Raw genomic sequence first — 25102 nt, forward strand, 5'->3', positions numbered from 1 at the left:
CTTGTGGCACACAACTAGCTCACAACAGGTCACAATGCCAAAATGCCCCCCTTACCTCAACTCTGCCTTCTATTATTTACTGAACCTCTGTCCATGCTAATAGACCATCTTGAGCACCATAGGTTCTTATCTTATTACCCTAATGTGTAATATATTATCAATCGCCGTCTGAAAATCCAAATATATTACACTCACTGCACCACCTCTATCTATTCTGCATGATACCTCATCAAACAATTCCAGTAAAATTGTCAGGCATGATTTTCCCTTCATTAAGCTATACTGACTCTGCTTGACAGCGTTATGTATTTGTAAATGCTATCCTACTGCATACTTTGTCATTGACTTTAGAGGTTTTCACAACACAGACGTTAGGCTAACTGGTGTACAGTTCCATGTGGTATTTTTTTGTGCCCTTCCATTTTTAAATATAGATTTTACATTGACAGTTTTACCATCTCTGAGACGTTTCCAGAATCTAAGGATTCCTGTAAGTTTATTACCAGTGCATCCATTATCTCTCTAGCTATTTCATTTAATATATGATTTGGAGGTGCCAGTGTTGGACTATGGTGGAAAAAGTTAAAAATCACACAACACCTGGGGTTGTGTGATCATTTAATATATTAAGGTGCATTGCATCATGTCTGGGAATCTTATCTGCTTTAAGACTGGTTAATTGCCCTAGCACTTTCTTCTCTGGTGATGTATTTCCTCTCATCCTTTTACCCCTTAAATAGTTCTTCATTGTGGAGTGCTGCTTGTGTCTTCCACTGTGAAGACCTGATGCAAAGTTTATTTTTCATTCAACCCACTCACCACTTCCTTGTTCCTCATTATTCTTTCCCCAGGTTTATTATGTCAATGACGTGTTCAGTTTGGCTTCTATCAGAAATCTAAAGAAATGTTTTCCTGACCATCCTGATATTACTTGCAAGTATACCCTAAAAGTTTATTTTCTCCATTTTCTGGTCATCTTTTGTCAAATTTTAAACATTCTCAATCCCCTAGTTTACCACTAATAGAACATAGAACATTACAGCGCAGTACAGGCCCCTCAGTCCTCGATGCTGCACTGAACTGTGAAACAAATCTGAAACCCATCTAACCTACACTATTCCATTCTCGTCCCATATGCCTAACCAATGACCATTTAAGTGTCCTTAAAGTTAGTGACTTTTCTACTCATACAATCATAGAGTCATAGAGATGTACAGCATGGAAACAGACTCTTCAGTCTAACCCGTCCATGCCAATCAGATATCCCAACCCAATCTAGTCCCACCTGCCAGCACCTGGCACCATATCCCTCCAAATCCTTCCTATTCATATACCCATCCAAATGCCTCTTAAATGTTGCAATTGTACTCGCCTCCACCACTTCCTCTGGCAGCTCATTCCATAAACATACCACCCTCTGTGTGAAAACGCTGCCTCGTACGTCTCTTTTATGTCTTTCCCCCCTCACCCTAAACCTATGCCCTCTAGTTCTAGACTCCCCGACCCCAGGGAAAAGACTTTGTCTCCTTACCCTATCCATGCCCCTCATAATTTTGTAAACCTCTATAAGGTCACCCCTCAGCCTCTGACGCTCTAGGGAAAACAGTCCCCGCCTCTCCCTATAACTCAAATCCTCCAAATTTGGCAACATCCTTGTAAATCTTTTCTGAACGCTTTCAAGTTTCACAACATCTTTCCGATATGAAGGAGACCAGAATTGCACATAATATTCCAACAGTGGCCTAACCAATGTCCTGTACAGCCGCATCATGACCTCCCAACTCCTGTACTCAAAACTCTGACCAATAAAAGAAAGCATACCAAACGCCTTCTTCACTATTTTATCTACCTGCAACTCCACTTTCAAGGAGCTATGAACCTGGACTCCAAGGTCTCTTAGTTCGGCAACACTCTCTAGGAACTTACCGTTAAGTGTATAAGTCCTGCTAATATTTGCTTTCCCAAAATGCAGCACCTCACATTTATCTGAATTAAATTCCATCTGCCACTTCTCTGCCCATTGGCCCATCTGGTCAAGATCCTGTTGTAATTTGAGGTAACCTTCTTCGCTGTCCACTACACCTCCAATTTTGGTGTCATCTGCAAACTTACTAACTGTACCTCTCATGCTCTTATCCAAATCATTTAAGTAAATGACAAAATGTAGAGGACCCAGTACCAATCTTTGTGGCACTCCATTGGTCGCATTCCTCCCGTCAGAAAAACAACTCTCCACCACCACCCTCTGTCTTCTACCTTTGAGCCAGTTCTGTATCCAAATGGCTAGTTCTCCCTGTCTTCTGTGAGATCTAACCTGGCTAATCAGTCTCCCATGAGGAACCTTGTCAAACGCCTTACTGAAGTCCATATAGATCACATCTACCGCTCTGCCCTCATCAATCCACTTCGTTACTTTTTCAAAAAAACTCAATCAAACTTTTGAGATATGATTTCCCACGCACAAAGCCATGTTGACTATCCCTCATCAGTCCTTGTCTTTCCAAATACATGTACATGCTGTCTCTTAGGATTCCCTCCAACAACTTGCCATTCACCAACGTCAGGCTCACTGGTCTATAGTTCTCTGGCTTGTCCTTACCACCCTTCTTAAACAGTGGCACCACGTTAGCCAACCTCCAGTCTTCTGGCACCTCACCTGTGACTAGCGATGATGCAAATATCTCAGCAAAAGGCCCAGCAATCACTTCTAGGCTACACCTGATCAGGTCCTGGAGATTTATCCACCTTAATGCGCTTCAAGACATCCAACACTTCCTCGTCTGTAATTTGGACATTTTGCAAGGTGTCACCATCTATTTGCCTACTTTCTATATCTTACATGTCCTTTTCCACAATAAATACTGTTGCAAACCCCTCGTTTAGTATCTCCCCCATTTTCTGGCGGCTCCACACAAAGGCCACCTTGCTGACCTTTTAGGGGCCCTATCCTCTCCCTAGTTACCCTTTTGTCCTTAATGTATTTGTAAAAACCCTTTAGATTCTCCTTAACCCTATTTATCAAAGCCCTCTCATGTCCCCTTTTTTGCCCTCTGATTTCCCTCTTAAGTATACTCCTACTGCCTTCTAAGGATTCACTCGATCTATACCTTACATATGCTTGCTTCTTTTTCTTAATCAAACCCTAAATTTCTTCTGTCATCCAGCATTCCCTACACCTACCACCCTTTACTTTCACCCTGACAGGAATATACTTCCTTTCGATTCTCGTTATCTCATTTCTGAAGGCTTCCCATTTTCCAGCCATCCCTTTACCTGCGAACATCTGCCCCCAATCAGCTTTTAAAAGTTCTTGCCTAATACCGTCAAATCTTGTCTTTCTCCAATTTAGAACTTCAACGTTTAGATCTGGTCCATCCTTTTCTATCACTATTTTAAATCTAATAGAACTATGGTCCCAGAGTGCTCCCCCACTGACACCTCAGTCACCTGCCCTGCCTTATTTCCCAAAAGTAGGTCAGGTTTTGCACCTTCTCTAGTAGGTACATCCACATGCTGACTGCTGTTGCCGGCAGTGCGTTCCACGCCCCTACCCTCTCTGAGTAAAGAAATTACCTCTAACATCTGTCCTATATCTGTCACTCCTCAATTTTAAGCTATGTCCACTCCTGCTAGCCACTGCCATCCGAGGAAAAAGGGTCTCACTGTCTAACTTATCTAACCCTCTGATTATTTTATATGTCTCAATTAAGTCACCTCTCAACCTTCTTCACTCTAACGAAAACAGCCTCAAGTCCCTCAGCCTTTCCTCGTAAGACATTCCTTCCTTAATTGCATTTGTCATTCATCCGTCCTTTTCAATCAAGTTAGATTAACAAATATAACTAACATGAACGGTTGGGCTCTACGGATGATTCGCATGCAGATAAAGATCATTAATTGTTTAAATTGATCTCGGAGAATATGTGCATAACCAGCATAAAATCTACGTTCAATCTCAACACACATCAACAAGCAACGTGACTCCCTGCGGATTGTAGTTTGAAACGAAGTGATCGAACGTTTAAAGTAAACGCAAAGGATTATGCAGCGCCTCGCAAGACTGCGGAAAGCACTTTCACCGCCGGACAGACATTTTGAACAAACTACCAATCCGCTGTTCAACGCTTCTCCCGAAACGCGGCGCCTTCAATGCCAGAGCACTAACCTTGATCGCCTGAGGGCGGCGTGGTGGGGGGAGTTCACTACCGCCTGATGAAGGGTCATGAATGCTGACTGTCGCGCCGATTAGCTCATTGAGCGCAGGTGCCAATAACCTGCAAACCTTCGCTCAGGGCCTGGGCTGCTGGCTAAATGTTGACGATAGCAATAACCGTAAACATTGCATAGAAACATAGAGTTCCTACAATGTAGGTAGAAGTCATCCGGCCCATCGAATCTGCACCGATCCTCTGAAGTGCATCCCACCCAGGCCAAGTCCCCACACTATCCCTGGAAATTGCATTTACCATCCATCTGGCCTGCACATCCCTGAGTCTTGGTTACCATTGTGGCTGAAATCACAGGACCACGATTAGGTGAATGGAAACTTTTGGTCCCCTCTTTAAGGGAACCCGTCCTTTCTTTCATCCCCTTTGTGCATTATCAAGGCCATCGTAACGGAGAAATATGCAGCTGGCGGGTAGGGACTCTCCACGACCTAAACATAATATCACACCTACAAGACCTGTGGGTAGTTGTCTTGTTTCATGGTCTGCGTTTCCGACTTATCGAACACTGTCATCAATATGTTTATCTCCAATTCCAGAACTCTAAAGGAGATGGCTTTAAAGGCGACGCGATTCAGTTGCAGCCACGAATTGCACATCCTGTGTGATCTACGTGGAGACCACAAATAATTCCATTCACGCTTCGAGAACGATTAATAATGTGTTTCTCTCGCCTTCTAGATTCACTTATCTGCAATCTCCTCACAAATTCAGAGAGCATGGTTTTCCGACAACTGCTGGTCCTAATGCTGTCGATCAGCTTTCCGAGAAGCGCAGGTGAGTTCCACTGATATTTGCCGCTCCAAATCGAGAATTGAAAGTACTGTTATTTTGCTTGGCAAATATTAGGCAAACCAATGGTGTTCTAAGAACCTGGACTGGTTGAAATGTCCACAGAAACGCGAACGTCAAGCGCCTGCAACTCAGAGAAGGCTGATACGTGAAACATTCGTAGAATCATAGAATCGCTGTGGAAACAGGTCCACACCGACCCTCCGAAGAGTAACCCTCCCAGACCCATTGTCCTACACTATTCCTCTACATTTACCCCTAACGAATGCATCTAACCTGCATATCCCTGAATACGCTAGGCACTTTAACATGGTCAATCCACCCCAACCTGCACATCTTTGGATTGTGGGAGGAAGCCGGAGTACCCGTAGGAAACCCACACAGACACGGGGAGAATGTGCAAACTCCACACAGACAGTCGCCCCATCGAATCCGGGTCCCTGGCGCCGTGAGGCAGCAGTGCTAACCATTGAGCCCACCGTGCCGCCCTAAACTGTGCCGCTCCCGCATTTATATCCTAAAGTCGGGACGCACAGAGATGGAGTTTCTGCCAGAATCTCCCTATCTCCCGCTTGGAACTTTGACGGGAGACCGACTGTTTAATTATCTCGTCCTACTTCGCATCGAAATTACGGCGAAGGGTTATAGATATTTCTGGCGAATGTTTTAATTGAGCTAAAGCCGATTGGTGAAGCATTGCTGACAGGAATTGACGTCCATGTTAGATTTCTCAACAATAATTGAAAGGCAAGGTTCAATTCTGAAGCACATTGCATAATTCAAGGATGTGAAGAGGTGCCATGCAAATTCATAGATTTTATTAAATTAACAAGCACGTGCAATAATTATGATGTAATCGTTTGCTTTCATACTGTTCGAGGGATGTACACCTCGCTGACATTTGTGTTGTTTACAGGATTATTCGCCCAGGCTTTGGTGTTGTCTAGATATTGCTGCTTGGGGATTGCTTAAATATCTGAGCAATTGTGGATTCAGCACAAGCGCTGTTTGATCGTCCTTGAACTTCCCCATAATCTTAGCCTCCTGACCTGATATCATCGATCAGGCAAAGTCAGCATTTTCCAGCCGTCTGGTGGATCTGCATTCTAACAGTGGCCTTCACAATGTCGGACGAAGCTATTCGTCTTACACGTTGTTACTAACAACTCCCAACCTCCCCTGAACGCCAACCGGCCAACACCCACTGTCGGTGCAACCCAAAACTACAGACATTATTTGTGGCAGTCACCTCACTTCGTTTGTTGCCTTATTTTCACCCTTATCAAAACTTCTGCCAATCTTCCGTCTTTCTGTTCCTCCTATACTATCCCTTTACTTGATCCTACGTCAATGAAACATACTCATTTTGTATTCCCCACTATTTAATATCCACTCTGGCCCCCGCTCTTCTTCTGATTGCCTTGCTCCCGTGATCTGTTTACCCTAAATCACAACGCCGTCTTGATTTCTCTTTGCAAACCACTCTGCGCCTTGTGTGTGTTTTCTAATTGAATTACATTTCCTTGAAGTTCAGAGCTCGCTTCGACATTTCAACAACAATAGTAAGGGAGCAGTAGTGCTTGAGTACGAGATCTGGAGAGTGTTATATCAGTACAGCGTGCATTGTCACATCTCCTAGGATAACCGCTTTGTCAGATTAAGGGCTCGCCAGCTATCGGGAACGCAATCACCTGCTCGTCTTAAATACATGAAGTTAAAAATCACACAACACCAGGTTGTTGTCCAATAGATTTATTTGGAAGTACAAGCTTTCGAAGCACTGCTCTTTCGTCAGGTATCTAATGGGGCAAGACCATAGGACACATAATTTATAGCAAACTATCAATTCAGTGTCCTATGATCCTGACCCACCAGCTACAAATAGCTTGCTATAAATTCTGTGTCCTATGATCCTGCCCCACTAGCTACCTGAGAAAGGAGAAGCGCTCCAAAACCTTGTATTTCCAAATAAACCTGTCGGACTGTAACCTGGTGTTGTTGTGACCTTTAACTTTGTCCATCCGAGTCCAACACCGGCACCTCCCCATCATAAATATATGAACACCTTAATCAAAATAAAGTAGAGAAGGGAGAGTGTTCGCGCAAATGTTCACCGACCTTGCACAGCCTTGAATTTGTTTCCAGATAGACTCATAGTGATGTACAGCACGGAAGCAGACCCTTCGGACCAACTCGTCCATGCCAACCGGTTGTCAGATTGCACGCGATTTCATGTCAGCGATTTGAGCAGAATCAAACCATTGACTTATTCGGAGCTTCGCTGTCCCCAGGTCGGCACAGAACTCTCTTCACTTTTGTCCCGCTTTGTGAAAGTCGCTGCGATTTCTTTAAGAGCAAGGACCCCGAGCAACGAAGGGTGAATGTTGTCCCACATGAGTAGAAAGCAATTATAATCAAAAAGAAAAATGGTCAGCATAGAGGATCGTGAGAATGGATCAGCAGTTGCATTTTTATGATTTGAACTCTTGGTTCAGATCATAAGGCAGTGAAACGGGATAGCACAACAAACTGTTCATCTGGCTTCGTGGTTCAGACCGTATTGTATATGATGAAGATTTCATGCACTTTCGGCGGATATATGTTAAATTGCTAACACCTCCTATTTGTTTTATATATACATGTGCGTACTTAAATATAAAGGTCTCTTTTCTTTCTACCAGTGGGTACGAAGATGAATATCACTGTCTTCCAGTTCCCTCCCTTTATAACTGTAACAGAGGGGGAGTCTGTCACACTGAACTGTGTTTTAGACTTTGAAGGAACTTCATCTCCAGTTGGTGCAGCTTACTGGACGCGGGGTAAATCGGATGAGTACAAATTGGATGATAGTCCCTTTTACACAGCTCGGCTGCAGAAATCGGGCAGTGATTCATTTGCTAAGAAAAGGATCTTCATTAATATCTCCGACTTGATTGAGAAAGACTCGGACACCTATTACTGTAATATAAACTTCTTTGGAGCAGGGAAAAGACATGGAAATGGAACCAAACTGGAAGTGAAACGTAAGTGGCAACTAAGAATAATCATTTCTATTTAAAAAGCGGTCCTCTGGGGCACACATCAGCTCAGAAATGCTGAAAACAGAATAATGGTTAAGGGCAATGACGACAGTGAAAGGTTAGGGAGAGGTGGGGAGAGAGCTAAATCTAAAATGAGTTGGAATGGAAGACCAATTTATTTTTTATGTATTTATCTAGAAGTGTTGTTACACACAAGTGACCGTTTCTTTTTCTCGCCTCTCATCCCAAGTAAATACAGATGTTTCCATGACTTGATTTCGAGTAATTACAGGGGAGCTGGCTTCTGTGCCTGGTCATTAGTATCTAGCATCATACGTCACATATAAGCCCAATTAACCTAATATTTATCATACTGCTGTTTGTGGAATCTTCCTAAGCGCAGCTTGTCTGTCATGTTTACTGGATTCCAGAAGTGTCTGCACTTCAAAACCAGTTTATTCGTTGCAAAGCACTTTGCGACATCCTGAAACCATGAAAGACGCCACAGAAATGCAACCCTCAGATTACTGATATGTTTTTACAATCATGCTATTTGTTATAACACAAAAGCAGTTTTTCCTCAATATACTTAGAATAAGATTTTGACATATTTATTTTAAATTCTTATTTCAGGCAAGGAGTTGGAGAAAAATAGCGGGAACACCAACTTATTCCTAGGACTGGGAGGTGCAGTGACCTTACTGGTTATAGCAATAATGTTTCTTACGTTTGGACTTATCCACCAAAACAAAGGTTTGCAATTCTGTCAAACATGCTGGGACCTTTTTAACTAATATTCTTTTGTCTTAGTGTTGGATAATTACCCTGGTCCCTATCACAGAATCACAAACTTGTTACAGCATTGAATGAGACCATTTAACCCATCGTGCCCGCAATAGTTCCATTATCTAGTGCCAATCTACTGCTTCTCCCTCGTATCTACCATACTATTTCTACCTAAATAATTATCCAATGCTCGTTTGAATGCCTCAGTTGAGCCTCAGACAATGCGCGCTCTCAGACAATGCATATCAGAATATAACTGTGATCTGGCTGCATAATAAGGTTTCTCCTCATACCACCTTTGCTCTGTTATCCAGTACCCTAAATAGAGCGATAGAGTCATAGAGATGTACAGCACAGAAACAGACCCTTCGAGCAGAGCTCCCAACTCAATCCATTCCTACCTGCCAGCACTTGGCCTATATCCCTCCAAACCCTTCCTAATCATATGCTCATGCAGATGCCTTTTAAATGTTGCAATTGTACCAGCCTCCCCCACTTCTTCTGGCATCTCATTCCATACATGTACCACCCTCTGAGTGAAAAAAGTTGCCCCTTACGTCACTTTTATACCTATCTCCTCTCACACTAAACATATGTCCTCTAGTTCTGAACTCTCCCACCCCAGGGAAACAGTTTTGTCCATTTGCCCTATCCATGCCCCTCATGATTTTATAAACCTCTTTAAGATCACCCCTCAGCCTCCGACTCTCCAGGAGAAACAGCCTTAGCCTATTCCATCTCTTCGTATAGATCAAAATCACCAACCCTGACAACATCCTTGTAAATCTTTTCTGAACCCTTTCAAGTTTCACAACATCTTTCCGATCGGAAGGAGACCAGAATTGCACACAATATTCCAACAGCAGCCTAACGAATGTCTTGTACAGCCGCATCATGACCTCCCAACTCCTGTACTCAATAATCTGACCAATAAAGGAAAGGATAACAAACGCATTCTTCACTATCCGATCTATCTGCGACTCCACTTTCAAGAGCTATGAACCTGCATTCCAAGGTCTCTTTGTTCAGCAACACTCCCTAGGACCTTAGCATGAAGTGTATAAGTCCTGCTAAGATGTGCTTTCCCAAAATGCAGCACCTCACATTTATCTGAATTAAACTCTATCTACCACGTCTTAGCCCATTGGCCTATCTGTTCAAGATCCCATTGTAATCTAAGGTAACCTTCTTCGCTGTCCACTACACCTCCAATTTTGGTGTCAACAGCAAACGTACGAGCTATACCTCTTATGCTCACATCCAAATCATTAACATAAATGATGAAAAGTAAAGGACCCGATCTTTGTGGCACTCCACTGGTCACAGGCCTCCAGTCTGAAAAACAACCGTCCATCACCACTCTCCGTCTTCTATCTTTGAGCTAGTTCCGTATCCAAATGGCTAGTTCTCCCTGTATTCTGTGAGATCTAACCTTGCTCACCAGTGTCCGATGGGGAACCTTGTCGAATGTCTCACTGAAGTACATATAGAGCACATCTATCGCTCTGCCCTCATCAATCCTCTTTGTTACTTCTTCAAAAAAACTGAATCAAGTTTGTGAGACATGATTTCCCACGCATAAAGCCATGTTGACTATCCCGAATCAGTCCTTGCCTTTCCAAATACATGTACATCCTGTCCCTCAGGATTCCCTCCAACAATTTGCCCACCCCTGACGTCAGGCTCACTGGTCTATAGCTCCCTGGCTTGTCCTTACCACCTTTCTTAAACTGTGGCACCACCTTTACCAACCTCCAGTCTTCTAGCACCTCACCTGTGACTGTTGATGAGACAAATATCTCAGCAAGAGGCCCAACAATCACTTCCCTAGATTCCGGCAGAGTTCGTGGGTACACCTGATCAGGTTCTGGGGACTTATCCATTTTTATGTGTTTCAAGACATCCAGCATTTCCTCCTCTGTAATATAGACATTTTTCAAGATGTCAGCATCTATTTCCCTACATCCTATATCTTCCATGTCCTTTTCCACAGTAAATACTGATGCAAAATACTCGTTTGGTGTCTCTCCAATTTCCTCCATCTCCACACAAAGTCAGCCTTGCTGATCTTTGAGAGGCCCTACTCTCTCCCTATCTGTGCTGTCACTCTTTCCTTCCAACGTTAGAAATATTTTGCAAATCTAGAATGTCCTATCGCCGCTTTTTTTGATACCTTTTCAAGTTTCTTCTCAATTTTCTCTAATTTAAAGTGTACTATTCCTGCCTCTCTGATCCAACTACGTAGCTGTAGTTTCTCCAGTCATGATTTAAGGAAGCGCAACCCACATAATCGTTGGGCTCCATTTGTAAATGGTCATCAGAATAAGCCATAGAGTCATAAAGATGTACAGCATGGAAACAGACCCTTCAGTCCAACCTCTCCATGCTGACCAGATATTCCAACCCAATCTAGTCCCACCTGCCTGCACCCGGCCCATATCCCTCCAAACCCTTCCTATTCATATACCCATCCAAATGCCTCTTAAATGTTGCAATTGTACCAGCCTCCACCACATCCTCTGGCAGCTCATTCCATACAAGTACCACCCTTTGCATGAAAAGGTTGCCCCTTAGGTCTCTTTTATATCTTTCCCCTCTCACCCTAAACCTATGCCCTCTAGTTCTGGACTCCCCGACCAAAGAGAAAAGACTTTGCCTATTACCCTATCATGTCCCTCATCATTTTGTAAACCTCGAACAGGTCACTTCTCAGCCTCCAACGCTCCAGGGAAAACAGCCCCTGCCTGTTCAGCCTCTCCCTGTAGCTCAAATCCTCTAACCCTGGCAACATCCTTGTAAATCTTTTCTGAACCCATTCAAGTTTCACAACATCTTTCCGATATGAAGGAGACCAGAATTGCACACAATATTCCAACAGTGGCCTAACCAATGTCCTGTACAGCCGCAACATGACCTCCCAACTCCTGTATTCAATACTCTGACCAATAAAGGAAAGCATACCAAATGCCTTATTCACTATCCTATCTACCTGCGACACTACTTTCAAGGAAATATGAACCTCGACTCCAAGGTATCTTTGTTCAGCAACACTCTCTAGGACCTTACCATTAAGTGTATAAGTCCTGCTTAGGTTTGATTTCCCAAAATGCAGCATCTCGCATTTATCTGAATTAAACCCCATCTGCCACTTCTCAGCCCATTGGCCCATCTGGACCAGATCCTGTTGTAATCTGAGGCAACCCTCTTCAATTACACCTCCAATTTTGGTGTCATCTGCAAACTTACTAACTGTACCTCTTATGCTCGCATCCAAATCACTTATGTAAATGACAAAATGTAGAGGACCGAGCACCGATCCTTGTGGCACTCCACTGGTCACAGGCCTCCAGTGTGAAATACAATCCTCCGTCACCACTCTCCGTCTTCTACCTTTGAGCCAGTTCTGTATCCAAATGGCTAGTTCTCCCTGTATTCCATGAGATCTAACCTTGCTAATCAGTCTCCCATGGGGAACCTAGTCGAATGCCTTACTGAAGTCCATATAGATCACAACTACTGCTCTGCCCTCCTCAATCTTCATTGTTACCTCAGGATTCCCTCCAACAACCTGCCCACCATTGAGGTCCAGCTCACCAGTCTGTAGTTCCTGGCTTGTCATTTACCGCCCTTCTTAAACACTGGCACCACGTTTGCCAACCTCCAGTCTTCCGGCACCTCACCTGTAACAATTGATGGACAAATATCTCAGCGAGAGGACCATCAATCACTTCTCTAGCTTCCCACAGAGTTCAAGGCTACACCTGATCAGGTCCTGGGGATTTATCCACCTTTAAACATTTCAAGACATCCAGCACTTCCTCCTCTGTAATCTGGACATTTTGCAAGATATCACCATCTATTTCCCTACAGTCTATATCTTCTATATCCTTTTCCACAGTAAATACTGATGCAAAATATTCATTTAGTATCTCCATCATTTTCTGTGGCTCCACACAAAGGCCGCCTTGCTGATCTTTGAGGGGCCCTATTCTCTCCCTAGATACCCTTTTGTCCTCAATATATTTGTAAAAACCCTTTGGATTCTCCTTAATTCTATTTGCCAAAGCTATCTCATGTCTCCGTTTTGCCCTCCTGATTTCCCTCTTAACTATACTCCTACTTCCTTCATACACTTCGAAGGATTCACTCGATCTATCCTGTCTATACCTGACATATGCTTGCTTCTTTTTCTTAACCAAACCCTCAATTTCTTTAGTCATTCAACATTCCCTATACCTACCAGCCTTCCCTGACAAGAATATACTTTCTCTGGATTCTTGTTATCTCATTTCTGAAGGCTTCCCATTTACCAGCCGTCCCTTTACCTGCGAACACCTGCCCCCAATCAGCTTTCGAAAGTTCTTGCCTCCTACCGTCAAAATTGACCTTTCCCCAATTTAGAACTTCAACTTTTAGATCTGGTCTATCCTTTTCCATCACTATTTTAAAATGAATAGAATTATGGTCGCTGGCCCCAAAGTGCTCCCCCACTGAAACCTCAGTCACCTGCTCTGCCTTATTTCCCAAGAGTAGGTAAAGTTTTGCACCTTCTCCAGTAGGTACATCCACACACTGAATCAGAAAAGTGTCTTTATACACACTTAACAAATTCCTCTCCATCTAAACCTTTAACACTATGGCAGTACCAGTCAATGTTTGGAAAGTTAAAATCCCCTACCATAACTATCCTATTATTCTTACAGATAGCTAAGATCTCCTTACAAGTTTGTTTCTCAATTTCCCTCTGACTATTGGGGGGTCTATAAGACAATACCAATAAGGTGATCATCCCTTTCTTATTCCTCAGTTCCACCCAAATAACTTCCCTGGATGTATTTCCGGGAATTTCCTCCGTCAGCATAGCAGTAATGTATCCCTTATCAAAAATGCCACTCCCCCTCCTCTCTTGCCTCCCTTTCTATCCTTCCTGTAGCATTTGTATCCTGGAACATTCAGCTGCCAGTCCTGCCCATCCCTGAGCTATGTTTCTGTAATTGCTATGATATCCCAATCCCATGTTCCTAACCACGCTCTGAATTCATCTGCCTTCCCTGTTAGACCCCTTGCATTGAAATAAATGCAGTTTAATTTATTAGTCCTACCTTGTCCCTGCCCGCCCTGACTGTTTGACTCACTTCTGTTCTCAGCTGTACCCGTCTCAGATCGATCTCTTTCCTCACTATCTCCCTGGGCCACCCACCCCCCAACCACCTTACTAGTTTAAATCTCCCAAGCAGTTCTCGCAAATTTCCCTGCCAATATATTAGTCCCCTTCCAATTTAGGTGCAATCCGCCCTTCTTGTACAGGTCACATCTACCCCAAAAGAGATTCCAATGATCAAAAAATGTGAATCCTCCTCCCGTAAACCAGCTCCTCAGCCATGCATTCATCTTCTCTATCCTCCTATTCCTGCCCTTACTAGCTCGTAGGACTGGAAGTAATCCAGATATTACTACCCTTAGGACCTCCTTTTTATATTTCTGCTTAACTCTCTGTAATTTCCCTTCAGAATCTCAACATTTTTCCTTCCTATGTCGTTGGTTCCAATGTGGACAATGACCTCCTGCTGGCCCCTCTCCCCCGTGAGAACATTCTGCACCCTCTCTGAGACATCCTTGATCCTGGCACCAGGGAAACAACACACCATTCTGCTTTTTCACTGCTGGCCACAGCAACGTCTGTCTGTACCTCGGACTTCAGAATCCCCTAACACAATTGATCTCTTGGAAGCTGACATACTCCTTGTTGAATTAGAGCCAGTCTCAATACCAGAAAATTGGCTGTTCATGCTACGTTCCCCTGTGAATCCATCACCCCCTACATTTTCCAAAACAGCATACCTGTTTGAAATGGGTTTATCCACGAAAGACTCCAGCACTAGATGCCTACCTCTCTTACCCTTCCTGGAGTTAACCCATCTATGTGACTGTATCTGAGACTTTCCCCCGTTTCTATAACTGCCATCCATCACATACTGTTGCTGTTGCAAATTCCTCATCGCTTCTATCTGTCTCTCCAACCGATCCACTCGATCTGATAAGATTCACATCCAACAGCATTTATGGCAGATATAATCCACAGTAACCCTTAAACTCTCTTTAAACTCCCACATCTGACAAGAAGTACATATCACTGCAAAAGCCATTTTTGCTCCTTCACAATCTACAGACCCAAAAAATAACACCGTCTTATTTCTCTTCAAACACTGCCCCTGGTTAAATTAATAGCTTATTAATGGCTTATATTTTAAGTTTAATCAAGAGATTATCTCCAAAAACATTAATCAAGAAAGAACCCACTGTACTCACTAATACAGTCTTTCTCTTGGACAGACTTAAAACAACAATTAACTTATCTGATTCTGTGCTGTGAACTTCACCCAACAGTTCCTCCAATATTAGTTGTGAATTTCACTGTTTGTTAATTTTCCCAGATGCACTCCGATGTCCAGCGATACACAAATTCAAAAACAGCAAAGGCAGTAACTGTGCAGGTTCTCTCTCTCTCTCTTTCTCCTGCACTGTCCTCACCATGTGCTTCCTTTGTCTGCTCTTCTCACTTTTAAATCTGCTGTTGTTTGGACTTTTTTTTCCAAAGTTCCAAAACAATGTGCATACAAAACAATAATTGCTGTTCCTGGAATTCGAGGAAATCACCTCCAACACCTAAAATACCTCAAAAAAAGGAGCAGCTTTACAGCCAGAAGTTTTTCCTGTCCTCCATCTTGGATTACCCAGAATCCAATCCTTAAAGGCCACAGCCTTGCCTTCTCTGAGGAGTGTTCATGATCATTTAGCTGTATGTTAATAAGAAACACATCTGCGAAGTAATGAGTTTAAAACATTTAAAATAATGAATTTAAAACAATTAAATTAATGACTATCTAATTTATCTTCCAGTAATCTTGAGGCTGAAAAGGTACACAGACTTAAATTATATTATTGATTTGATGATGATTATTCAGATCATAATTTGCATAATTTTAAATTCAAATATCAAGTGTTTTGCTTATTACAGAGATAACAGTGCAACCAATACAACGTATGGTATGTGAATCTAAATATCATTTACTTGATGTATTTTGCACTAATTGTCATTATTGCTTAATAAAACAAAATAAGAATTAACATATATTTATAGATTTTTTTAAGTGGATTTGTTTTCACCTTTTTGTTGCAACTCTTGTGTCTTTGTGCATGTGCCTGAGTATTAGCATGTTCATGTACAATAGAATCCCTGCAGTGTGGAAGCAGACCAGTTGGACCATTGAGTCCACTCCGACCCTCTGAAGAATGTCCCACCCAGACCCACTCCCTGCGCTATTCCTACATTTCCCATGGCCAGTCCACCTAACCATCACATCACTGGGCTGTGGGAGGAAATCACTGTACCCAGAGGAAATCACTGTACCCAAAGGAAATCCACGCAGACATAGGGAGAATGTGCAAACTCAGCATAGACAGGGGATTCGAACCTGGGTCCCTGGCACTGTGAGGCAGCAATGCTGACCACAGAGCTACTGTGCTGAAGATATAAAATTCAAACGTGTGAAGAATTCTGAGTTAATACAACAATAGTCCTACCTCCCATTCTACGAACAATAACGTGACATGTATGGAGGATCTAACCTACTCTTCTAAACATCTTACAACTGATAATCCCAAATTCCTTTTCCAACTGGGAGATTATCCAACTCTTCTTTAAATCCTGATGTCTGCTTCTGGCTCACCTTTCCATAAGTTCGCCATCGTCTCATTATCTTCTTCTGAGATCTTCGGTTTCATTTCTGGCACACGTGTTTGCGTGTGTATGTGCTAGTGTGTATTTTCTTGTGTGCAGCACTGTATTTGTGCATGTGTTCCATAGTAAAACTCTGATACTTACACATCTCAAACCTCTATTTCCACAGCAGTTCCCAACCTAGAGCAAACAGCACAAGTAAGAACATTTTTATATTAAGCTGCTTTGGTATGTGCAATGAACTTCCAGTAATTTGTCAAAGATCATCTCCAGCGATGGAGTTTTTCTCCTCACTATCATATATGCTAAATCTGCTTGCAAATGTTTTCAACTGTCACATACACTTAACACAACGATGACAGTGATAGTGAATTCCAGTAAAATGAAACAAGTCCGAATAAAAGCACTAGTAAATGTTTAAGGAGACGTGCTGTCTTCGTATTATGGCCCATATTACCTGTAGCCCAGCGTAATGAGCTGCATTTTCTCCTTCTCTTAGACTTAAGGTTGGTAACTTCCAGTGGAAATTGACTCACTGCACCCATAATGCTCCCCAGAAAACTATTTGGTGTAGAGGGACTGGAATATCATATCAATCACAGAGACGTGGCTCAGGGTTGGACAGGATTGGCAGCTTAATATTCCTGGATACGAAGGTTACAGCAAGGATTGAAATGCTGGCAAGAGAGGAGGGGTATAATGTTTTTGATATGAGATAATATTACAGCTGTAATTAGGGATGATATTTCTGGGAATACATCCAGGGAAGTTATTTAAGTGGAGTTGAGAAATAAGAAAGGGATAATCACCTTATTGGGATTGTACTACAGACCTCCCAATAGCCAGTGGGAAATTGAGAAACTAATTTGTAATAAGATCCCAGTTATCTGTAAGAGGAGTAGGCTGGTTACAGTAGCGAATTTTAACTTTCCAATGTAGACTGGGACTGCCATAGTGTCAAGAGTTTAGATGGAGAGGAATTTGTTAAGTCTGGACAAGTAAAGTTTCTGCTTCAGTATGAGGATGTATCTACTAGAGAAGGTGCAAACGTTGACTTACTCTTAGGAACTAAAGCAGCACAAGTGACTAAGGTGTCAGTGGGAGAGGACTTTGGAGCCAGCGACCATAATTCTATTAGTTTTAGAATAGTGATGAAAAAGGATAGACAGGATCTAAAAGCTAATGTTTTAAATTGGTTAAAAATCACACAACACCAGGTTATAGTCCAACAGGTTTAATTGGAAGCACACTAGCTTTCGGAGCGACGCTCCTTCATCAGGTGACAATCACCTGATGAAGGAGCGTCGCTCTGAAAGCTAGTGTGCTTCCAATTAAACCTGTTGGACTAGAACCTGGTGTTGTGTGATTTTTAACTTTGTCCACCCCAGTCCAACATCGGCATCTCCGAATCGTTCTAAATTGGAGGAAGGCCAGTTGTGGAGAAGAACATGAAAGATATACAATGTGGGAAAATAGACGGTGAGATCTTGAAAAATGTCCATATAACTGAGGAGGAGGTGCTAGATGTCTCAACATACATAAAGTTAAATCAATCCCCAGGATCTGATCAGGTGTACCCTAGAACTGTGTGAAAGCTAGGGAAATGATTGCTCGGCCCCTTGGTGAGATATTTGTATCACCAATCATCTCAGGTGTGGTGCCAGAGACTGGAGTTTGGCTAATGTGGTGCCACTATTTAAGGAAGGTGGCAAGGAAAAGCCACGGAACTATAGACGAGTGCGCCTGACATCAGTGGTGGGCAGGTTGTTGGAGAGAATCCTGAGGGACAGGATTGATATGTATTTGGATAGGCAAGGACTGATAAAAGATAGTCAACATGGTTTTGTGCTTGGGAAATTATGTCTCACTAGCTTCAGTGAGTTTTTGATGAAGTAACGAAAAGGATATATGAGGGCAGAGGGATGAATATCATCTAAATGGACTTCAGTAAGTTATTCATCAATGTTCCTCATGGTAGACAGGTTAGCAAGGTTAGATCAAATAGAATACAGGGAGAATTAGCCATTTGGATACAGAACTGGCTCGAAGGTAGAAGACAGAGCGTGGTGGAGGAGGGTTGCTTTTCAGATTGGAGGCCTATGACCATTGGTGTGCCACAATGATCGGTGCTGGGTCTACTGCTTACCATCATTTATGTAAATGATTTAGATGTGAACATAGGAGGTATAGTTAGTAAATTTGCAGATTATACAAAAATTGGAGGTATAGTGGATATCAAAGGCTACCTCAGTGTACAACGGGATCTTGATCAGGTGAGCCAATGGGCCGAGAAGTTTTATTTAGATAAATGTGAGGTGCTGTATTTTGGAAAGGCAACTCAGAGCAGGAGAAAAATTTAAAAGGGAACTAAGAGGCTTTTTTTTTTCCACACAAAAAGTGGTGCGTGTATGGAATGAGCGTCCAGAGGAAGTGGTGGAGGCTGGTACAATTACAATATTTAAAAGGCATCTGGATGGGCACATGAATAGAAAGGGTTTATAGGGATATGGGCCAAGTGCTGGCTAATTGGACTAGATTAATTTAGGATATCTGGTCGGGATGGACCAGTTGGACAGAAGTGTCTATATCTGTGCTGTAAATCTCTATGCTTCTAAGTGTTGAAGACAGTCAAAATAGTGGTATGGTGTGTTACTAAATCAGTAGACTTCAACCATAAGGGCCTTGCTATCATGACTTTTTAATTTTGTAGTGATGGTCAAGCAGATAGGGGAAAATTTACCTTGAATAGAATATCCTTTATTGTCAGATGTACTTAAGTATGGAAGTACAGGGGTACAGTGAAATATTTACAGTGTAACTTCACATGGCACCATCTTAGGTATAAAGTACCTAGGTATAGATCTCAGATACAAAAAATAGAAATAAAGGCAAAAAGACAGCAAAAAGTTGCATTGCTTACAGTTGTTCATAGTAGGTTAGAAAAATTAGAATAAAATTAAAAAGATAAGCATTACAATCTTTCAGTAGGTGAGTGCAGAGGGCTTCCATAAAGGGTCTGCCCGGGCTCTCTCAAGTCATTAACCCACACCAGTCCCCAGTCCAACAACCAACCTCTCTACTCAGGCCTGCAGCCCCCTGGCCGTTCCCACTCTGCTCACCTCCAGTCGCTGCCTGGTCCTGCTCCTGCTCTGCCCTGGGCCTCCAGCCTGTTGGCCATCCCCACTCGACATGAACTCCAGCCCACTGGCTATCCCCACTCCACCAAGGTCTTCAGCCTGCTGGTCGCCGCACTTCATTCCACGCCTCCTGCCTCTGTACCTCTGGAGAGAACACCAAGAGCTAAGGGATATTATTTTTCTGGAACCAGGAAGTTTCGGTTCTGCAATGAATTGGTTTTGTGGAAATGTTTATAATTGGATAGTATTAACTTCACATGGTGCCCATAGTCACTTCTTTAGATTAAATATGATCCAATATGCAGAACATAAATGGGTTGCCTAATTACTTCGAGATACCCCATTAAACTCTCAAAGAGTCTGCTTTCCTTTTTTAGAAATGAGCTACACAATAGGAGCATTGTAGAAACAAATAATCACTATAATCTCTTTTTCCATACCAATTTGAACAATCTTTCCCACCACTGACTCTCGCTTCTGTAAGAAAAACAGGTGAATCTATTTCTCTGAAAGATAAGGGACATCTCTTCAGCTGCCTAATTGCCGACAACATTCCTTTGCCTATAACACCGTATTATCACAGTGTTGTCTCTATCATTCCCTGAAGCTTGGCCCCTCATTAGTTTCTGCTCTTTTCCCCACACCCCCAAAAAATGCATCTCAATGATAAGCACTACTTCCTGATTTCTTGACCGATGTACACGCTAAACCAGGTTCATCCCATTCTGACATTCATTTTACTAGCATGAATCATGATTACATTTACACAGAAGCCAACCATCTACCTTTCAATCCCATCTTAATATTCAGGCCATATTTGTAATTCGTTGACTGGCAGAACGTGAGCATGACTGACAGGACTAAAACGTATTGCACACTACTAACTGTCTACGAGAAAGTGACACCAAGCTGCTCTCTTGAACAATCTATGTAAAGGTACTGCTAAAGTGCTCTTAGATAGGGAGGTTGTGTCTTGCGATGTTGAAGTAATGATGACGTATCTTTTTGGTGGAATACACATTGAATAAACATCATTTAAGCAGGTTATCAACCCAAACAATCTATGCAATTGTTTACTCTCCACTTGAGTCTCCTGCAATTCTTCAATATCATCATAACTCTCTATTCCCATCTCTCACATGAGTCTGACATCTATGGTATTGGCTTCAACCATGCCCCATGGTTCTAAATTCTTGGCATACTTTGGTAAAGAACTTATTTCTGAGTTCCATGTTAGATTATTTTTTTCAATATTTTATATTTGTAGGCTCTAGTTCAGTGTTTCCTCACAAGAGGGAACATAGTCCCCGTATCTTTTCTATTAAAACGTTTCATAAGTTTAAAAATCATGTTAGGCCAACCCCCACTACGTTCGATTTTTCAAAAGAAAGAAACTAACCCAGCCTGTCAACTCCCTCCTGATATTTATACTCACCTCCCCCATCCCATTTTGCAATTATCCTGTAAATCTTCTGTGCAGTTTCTCCCGTGGCTCGGTTTCCTTTTATGATATGTTCCTTAAAAGTTCAGACTCAGTGGCATCGTAGTCTGAGTAGTTTCAATACGAGTTTTGAGTAACATCCCTACCACTTTAAGAATATGGATATATATTTGGCTTATTTTTCTGTGACGTTTCTAAGCTGTGGTATAGCCTTTAGTGTTCTTGCGCTGTTTTTGTTTCTCTTCCACACATAGAATATTAACCTTTTGAAGTTAAGCTTGAAGGTGCATTTGGAGATGGTACTATTTCCACCACCTGTTGTTCCATTTCTGGCGATAGGGGGGCAGTTTCAGGTGGTGCTGAAAAAGATGTCTTTGAGAATTCTTGAAGTGTATGTTTGACCTCTCACAAATATTCAGTCTTCAAACCTTCACTCCTCCCCAAGGCATTTACTGCCCTGACCTCTGAAACTGAACCCTGTAACACCCTCAAATAATTTTGATGTCCATGCCACAAAACTCAAGCCAGTTCAATGAAAGCATGCATGAAACTCTATTCTGTTATTTCTGCTGCTTGTAATGTTTATACATCGATCATAGCATTCCTCTTCAAATATCTTCTTGCATTGTTCAACGTTGTAACACGGATTTTACTTGCTTCAAATACTGTAATCTAATTTAATCAGAACAACATCACTAATGGATTTTTTTTTCTTGCCTCATTTTTCTGGGGCAATTTGCCATTGATATTGGATGGTGCTCATAAATTGCCTCGTCAAGAAGAAATGAAAATTGTTGATAACATTTGAGAGGAAAAATAAAATGCACAAAATATTGGAAAAGATGCATAATACTAATCTAAGAAATAGTAAAGCACCAAGCAGAGTCAGATCAATATGGAGTATGAATACAACTATATTAGTCACTCTATTTTTATAAATCCATTGTATATAGTAAATAGTGTCGGTGTGATGTAGGTGCAGATAACCGTTTGGGAATGTAATTGAAGATAAAGGTGATCTAGCTGCAAACTATGTAGAGCATTTGGGAGACATTGGAAAGGAAAGGACGAAGAGTGACCATACTCATTGACAAGAATATTATAGTGCTGAAGAGTAAGAATGTCCTAAAGATGTCATGACAGAATCTATTTGGTTAATGATAAGAAAGGATAGACACCATTACAGCAGTCAGTATAATCTACAGGCCTTGAACTGGGTAATGAAATTCGAGAAATGTGGAAATTGTAGAGTGGTTACAATGATATGCCATCATTTGTCCTATTTTGTCTTTGAAGCATTTGTGTAAATGATAGCATGGTGAACAATTGTCTGAAATCCAAGGGTGTGTACTAGATCAGTGTTTCTATTCCAATTTTCAGTTGCTCTGGCACAGATCTGACATGGCGACAATGGCCCATGTGGGTTCCCTCTGTGTTGGAACCATATCTATAATTCTATTGCAATTTCCCTATGCACCTTACTCAATGCTATAATCATACCCTACTAATCGCTATCATTCCTTGTCACAATATTTCGCCAATATGGAATCTGGACTCTGGTTCCATTAATGCCAAATGTATATCACTCAAGTTCCTTTAAAAGTGTTTGTTTTATTCTGCCTCACAGATGCTTGGAGTATACACTCCAAGACATCTTTCTCAGCACTACCTGAAACTGCCCCCTCTATCACCAGAAACAGGACAACAGGTGGTGGAAATAGCACCATCTCCAAACACACCTTCAAGCTTAACCTCAAAAGGTCAATATTCTATGTATTACTTCATTGCCATGTATTGGGGGTTAACCTAACTTTAACCTTGTTGCAATCGTTATTAGGTACATTCTAATCATGGCAGCGATCATAAAACTTCCATCCATTATGCCAAAGTAAACATTAAAAGAGAGAAAGAGAGGAGGACCATGGAATGTGAGCCAAATTATACCGAGTATGCAACCATCCATTGAAGCTCTGTGAATAACCTGAACAGGCTCATCGTACCACTTCCAAATAAGACCACCATTGTTCTATGCAAAAGTAAAGGGAGTGTAAGGCACTGACAACCATGTAACTGATAGTTGTTGAATGTTTTAGCTGTGAATGTGTATAAATCTGCAACTGTAGAATACACAAACATGTCAATGACTCAATCTGTTGAGGTCATGTATTTATTTGTAAACCTTCATAATCGGATCTTCATTATCCTGACCAAAAGTGTACGTCTTTCTTGTCTTGTCAAACTGAACATGTGGGTAACAGTTCGTCTGGCAAACTGCTTCCTGTTGAGCAACTCTGATCACATTGTACATAGGCCAAAGGAAAATGTGGCTGCTGTTGCTTCCAAATTGAATTTTCTCGCCATCAATTACACTTACAGAAAACTTCATCAAAAATATAACATTTTTTAGAGTTTACAATTTCGTGCGAATATTCAAGTAGCTTTTTTGTTGTAGATTTACCTTAGTTTCCCGCTGTATTAGAATCATAGAGTCTTGGAGATGTATAGCATGGAAACAGATTCTTCGATCCAACCCATCCATGCTGACCAGATATCCCAACCCAATCTAGTCCCACCTGCCAGCGCTCGGCCCACACACCCCCAAACCCTTCGTATTCAGGTACCCATCCAAATGCCTTTTAAATGTTGCAATTGTACCAGCCTCCACCACTTCCTCTGCCAGCTCATTCTATATACGTACCACCCATTGCATGAAAACGTTGCCCCTTAGGTCTCTTTTACATCTTTCCCCTTTCATACTAAACATATGCCCTCTAGTTCTGGACACCCCAACACCAGGGAAAAGACTTTGCCTATTACTCTATCCATGCCCCTCATAATTTTGTAAACCTCTATAAGGTCACCTCTCAGCCACCGACGCTCCAGGGAAAACAGCCCCTGCCTGTTCAGCCTCTCCCTGTAGCTCAAATCCTCCAAACCTGGCAACATCCTTGTAAATCTTTTCTGAACCCATTCAAGTTTCACAACATCTTTCCGATATGAAGGAGACCAGAATTGCACATAATATTCCAACAGTGGCCTAACCAATGTCCTATACAGCCGCAACATGACCTCCCAACTCTGTACTCAATACCCTGACGAATAAAGGAAAGCATACCAAACGCCTTCTTCACCATCCTATCTACCCGCGACTCCACTTTCAAGGAGCTATGAACCTGCATTCCAAGGAAGCTTTGTTCAGCAACACTCCCTAGGACCTTACCATTAAGTGTATAAGTCCTGCTAAGGTTTACTTTCCCAAAATGCAGCACCTTGCATTTATCTGAATTAACCTCCATCTGCCACTTCTCAGCTCATTGGCCCATCTGGTCCAGATCCTGTTGTAATCTGAGGTAATCCTCTTCGCTGTCCACTATATCTCCAATGTTGGTGTCATCTGCAAACTTACTAACTGTACCTCTTATGCTCGCATCCAAATAATTTATGTAAATGACAAAACGTAGAGGACCCAGCACCGATTCTTGTGGCACTGGTCACAGGCCTCCAGTCTGAAAACCAACCCAAACTATTGAAGTTTGTGCTTGATAGGTTCTCACAATTAGTGTGATTGGATGGTTCTATAAGTTCGCTTAGAGTTTAATGCGATTAGGAGAAAATTTGTTTCTGTGTTAAAGGGACAATGGAAACTGGGTCAATATCTCAAATCCTCTAGCCTGCTCTACGATTTAAGGAGATTGTACAATTTTGGCTCATTCTCCGAGGAAGCAGAAGGACAGAAACCAAGGCAATAATCTTCCCACCGAGGACAGAAGTAGTGAACTTTCGTGTGTGAGGCAAATGTGAAAACTACTACTATGGAATCTGTGTAAGGAGTTTGTGGGCTATCTATTACTTAATTTGGTGCACCAGATGTGGCTCTGTATTCTTAATGCATTGTCCATTGGAATCCAATCAATTTCAGATTGTATTTAATTAACTAACTAAGAGCCTATTGTCTTGTT

General features: G+C 42.1%; 1 protein-coding gene across 4 annotated transcripts; it reads left to right on the forward strand.

The window, feature by feature from the left end:
- The first annotated feature begins 4956 nt into the window (after nucleotides 1-4956).
- On the forward strand, nucleotides 4957-23259 carry LOC122541531 (uncharacterized). 4 transcript variants are annotated; one of them, XM_043678359.2, is made up of 7 exons: nucleotides 4957-5003; nucleotides 7700-8041; nucleotides 8672-8791; nucleotides 15725-15743; nucleotides 15843-15871; nucleotides 16735-16763; nucleotides 22981-23259. In XM_043678359.2, the coding sequence occupies exons 1-7, from the start codon at nucleotides 4973-4975 to the stop codon at nucleotides 23107-23109; spliced, it is 699 nt and encodes a 232-aa protein (XP_043534294.2). In that variant the 5' UTR covers nucleotides 4957-4972; the 3' UTR covers nucleotides 23110-23259. The 4 variants fall into 4 exon arrangements, with proteins under 4 accessions (XP_043534294.2, XP_087834984.1, XP_087834985.1 ...); XM_087978858.1 differs by having other exon boundaries at nucleotides 16738-16763; XM_087978859.1 differs by having other exon boundaries at nucleotides 8672-8725.
- The last annotated feature ends 1843 nt before the right edge of the window (nucleotides 23260-25102 follow it).

Source organism: Chiloscyllium plagiosum, unplaced genomic scaffold (assembly GCF_037043375.1).
Source record: "Chiloscyllium plagiosum isolate Xiang-an unplaced genomic scaffold, Cpla_swu_hap1 HiC_scaffold_35, whole genome shotgun sequence".
In the NCBI taxonomy this organism is placed as follows: Eukaryota; Metazoa; Chordata; class Chondrichthyes; order Orectolobiformes; family Hemiscylliidae; genus Chiloscyllium; species Chiloscyllium plagiosum.

Excerpts from the sequence above, each read along its gene's own strand:
- LOC122541531 (XM_043678359.2), top strand. The coding sequence starts at position 4,973 with ATGCTGTCGATCAGCTTTCCGAGAAGCGCAG. Across the intron at positions 8,042-8,671 it reads AACCAAACTGGAAGTGAAAC|GCAAGGAGTTGGAGAAAAAT; the intron begins GTAAGTGGCAAC and ends TTCTTATTTCAG. Across the intron at positions 16,764-22,980 it reads ACCTAGAGCAAACAGCACAA|GTACATTCTAATCATGGCAG; the intron begins GTAAGAACATTT and ends AATCGTTATTAG.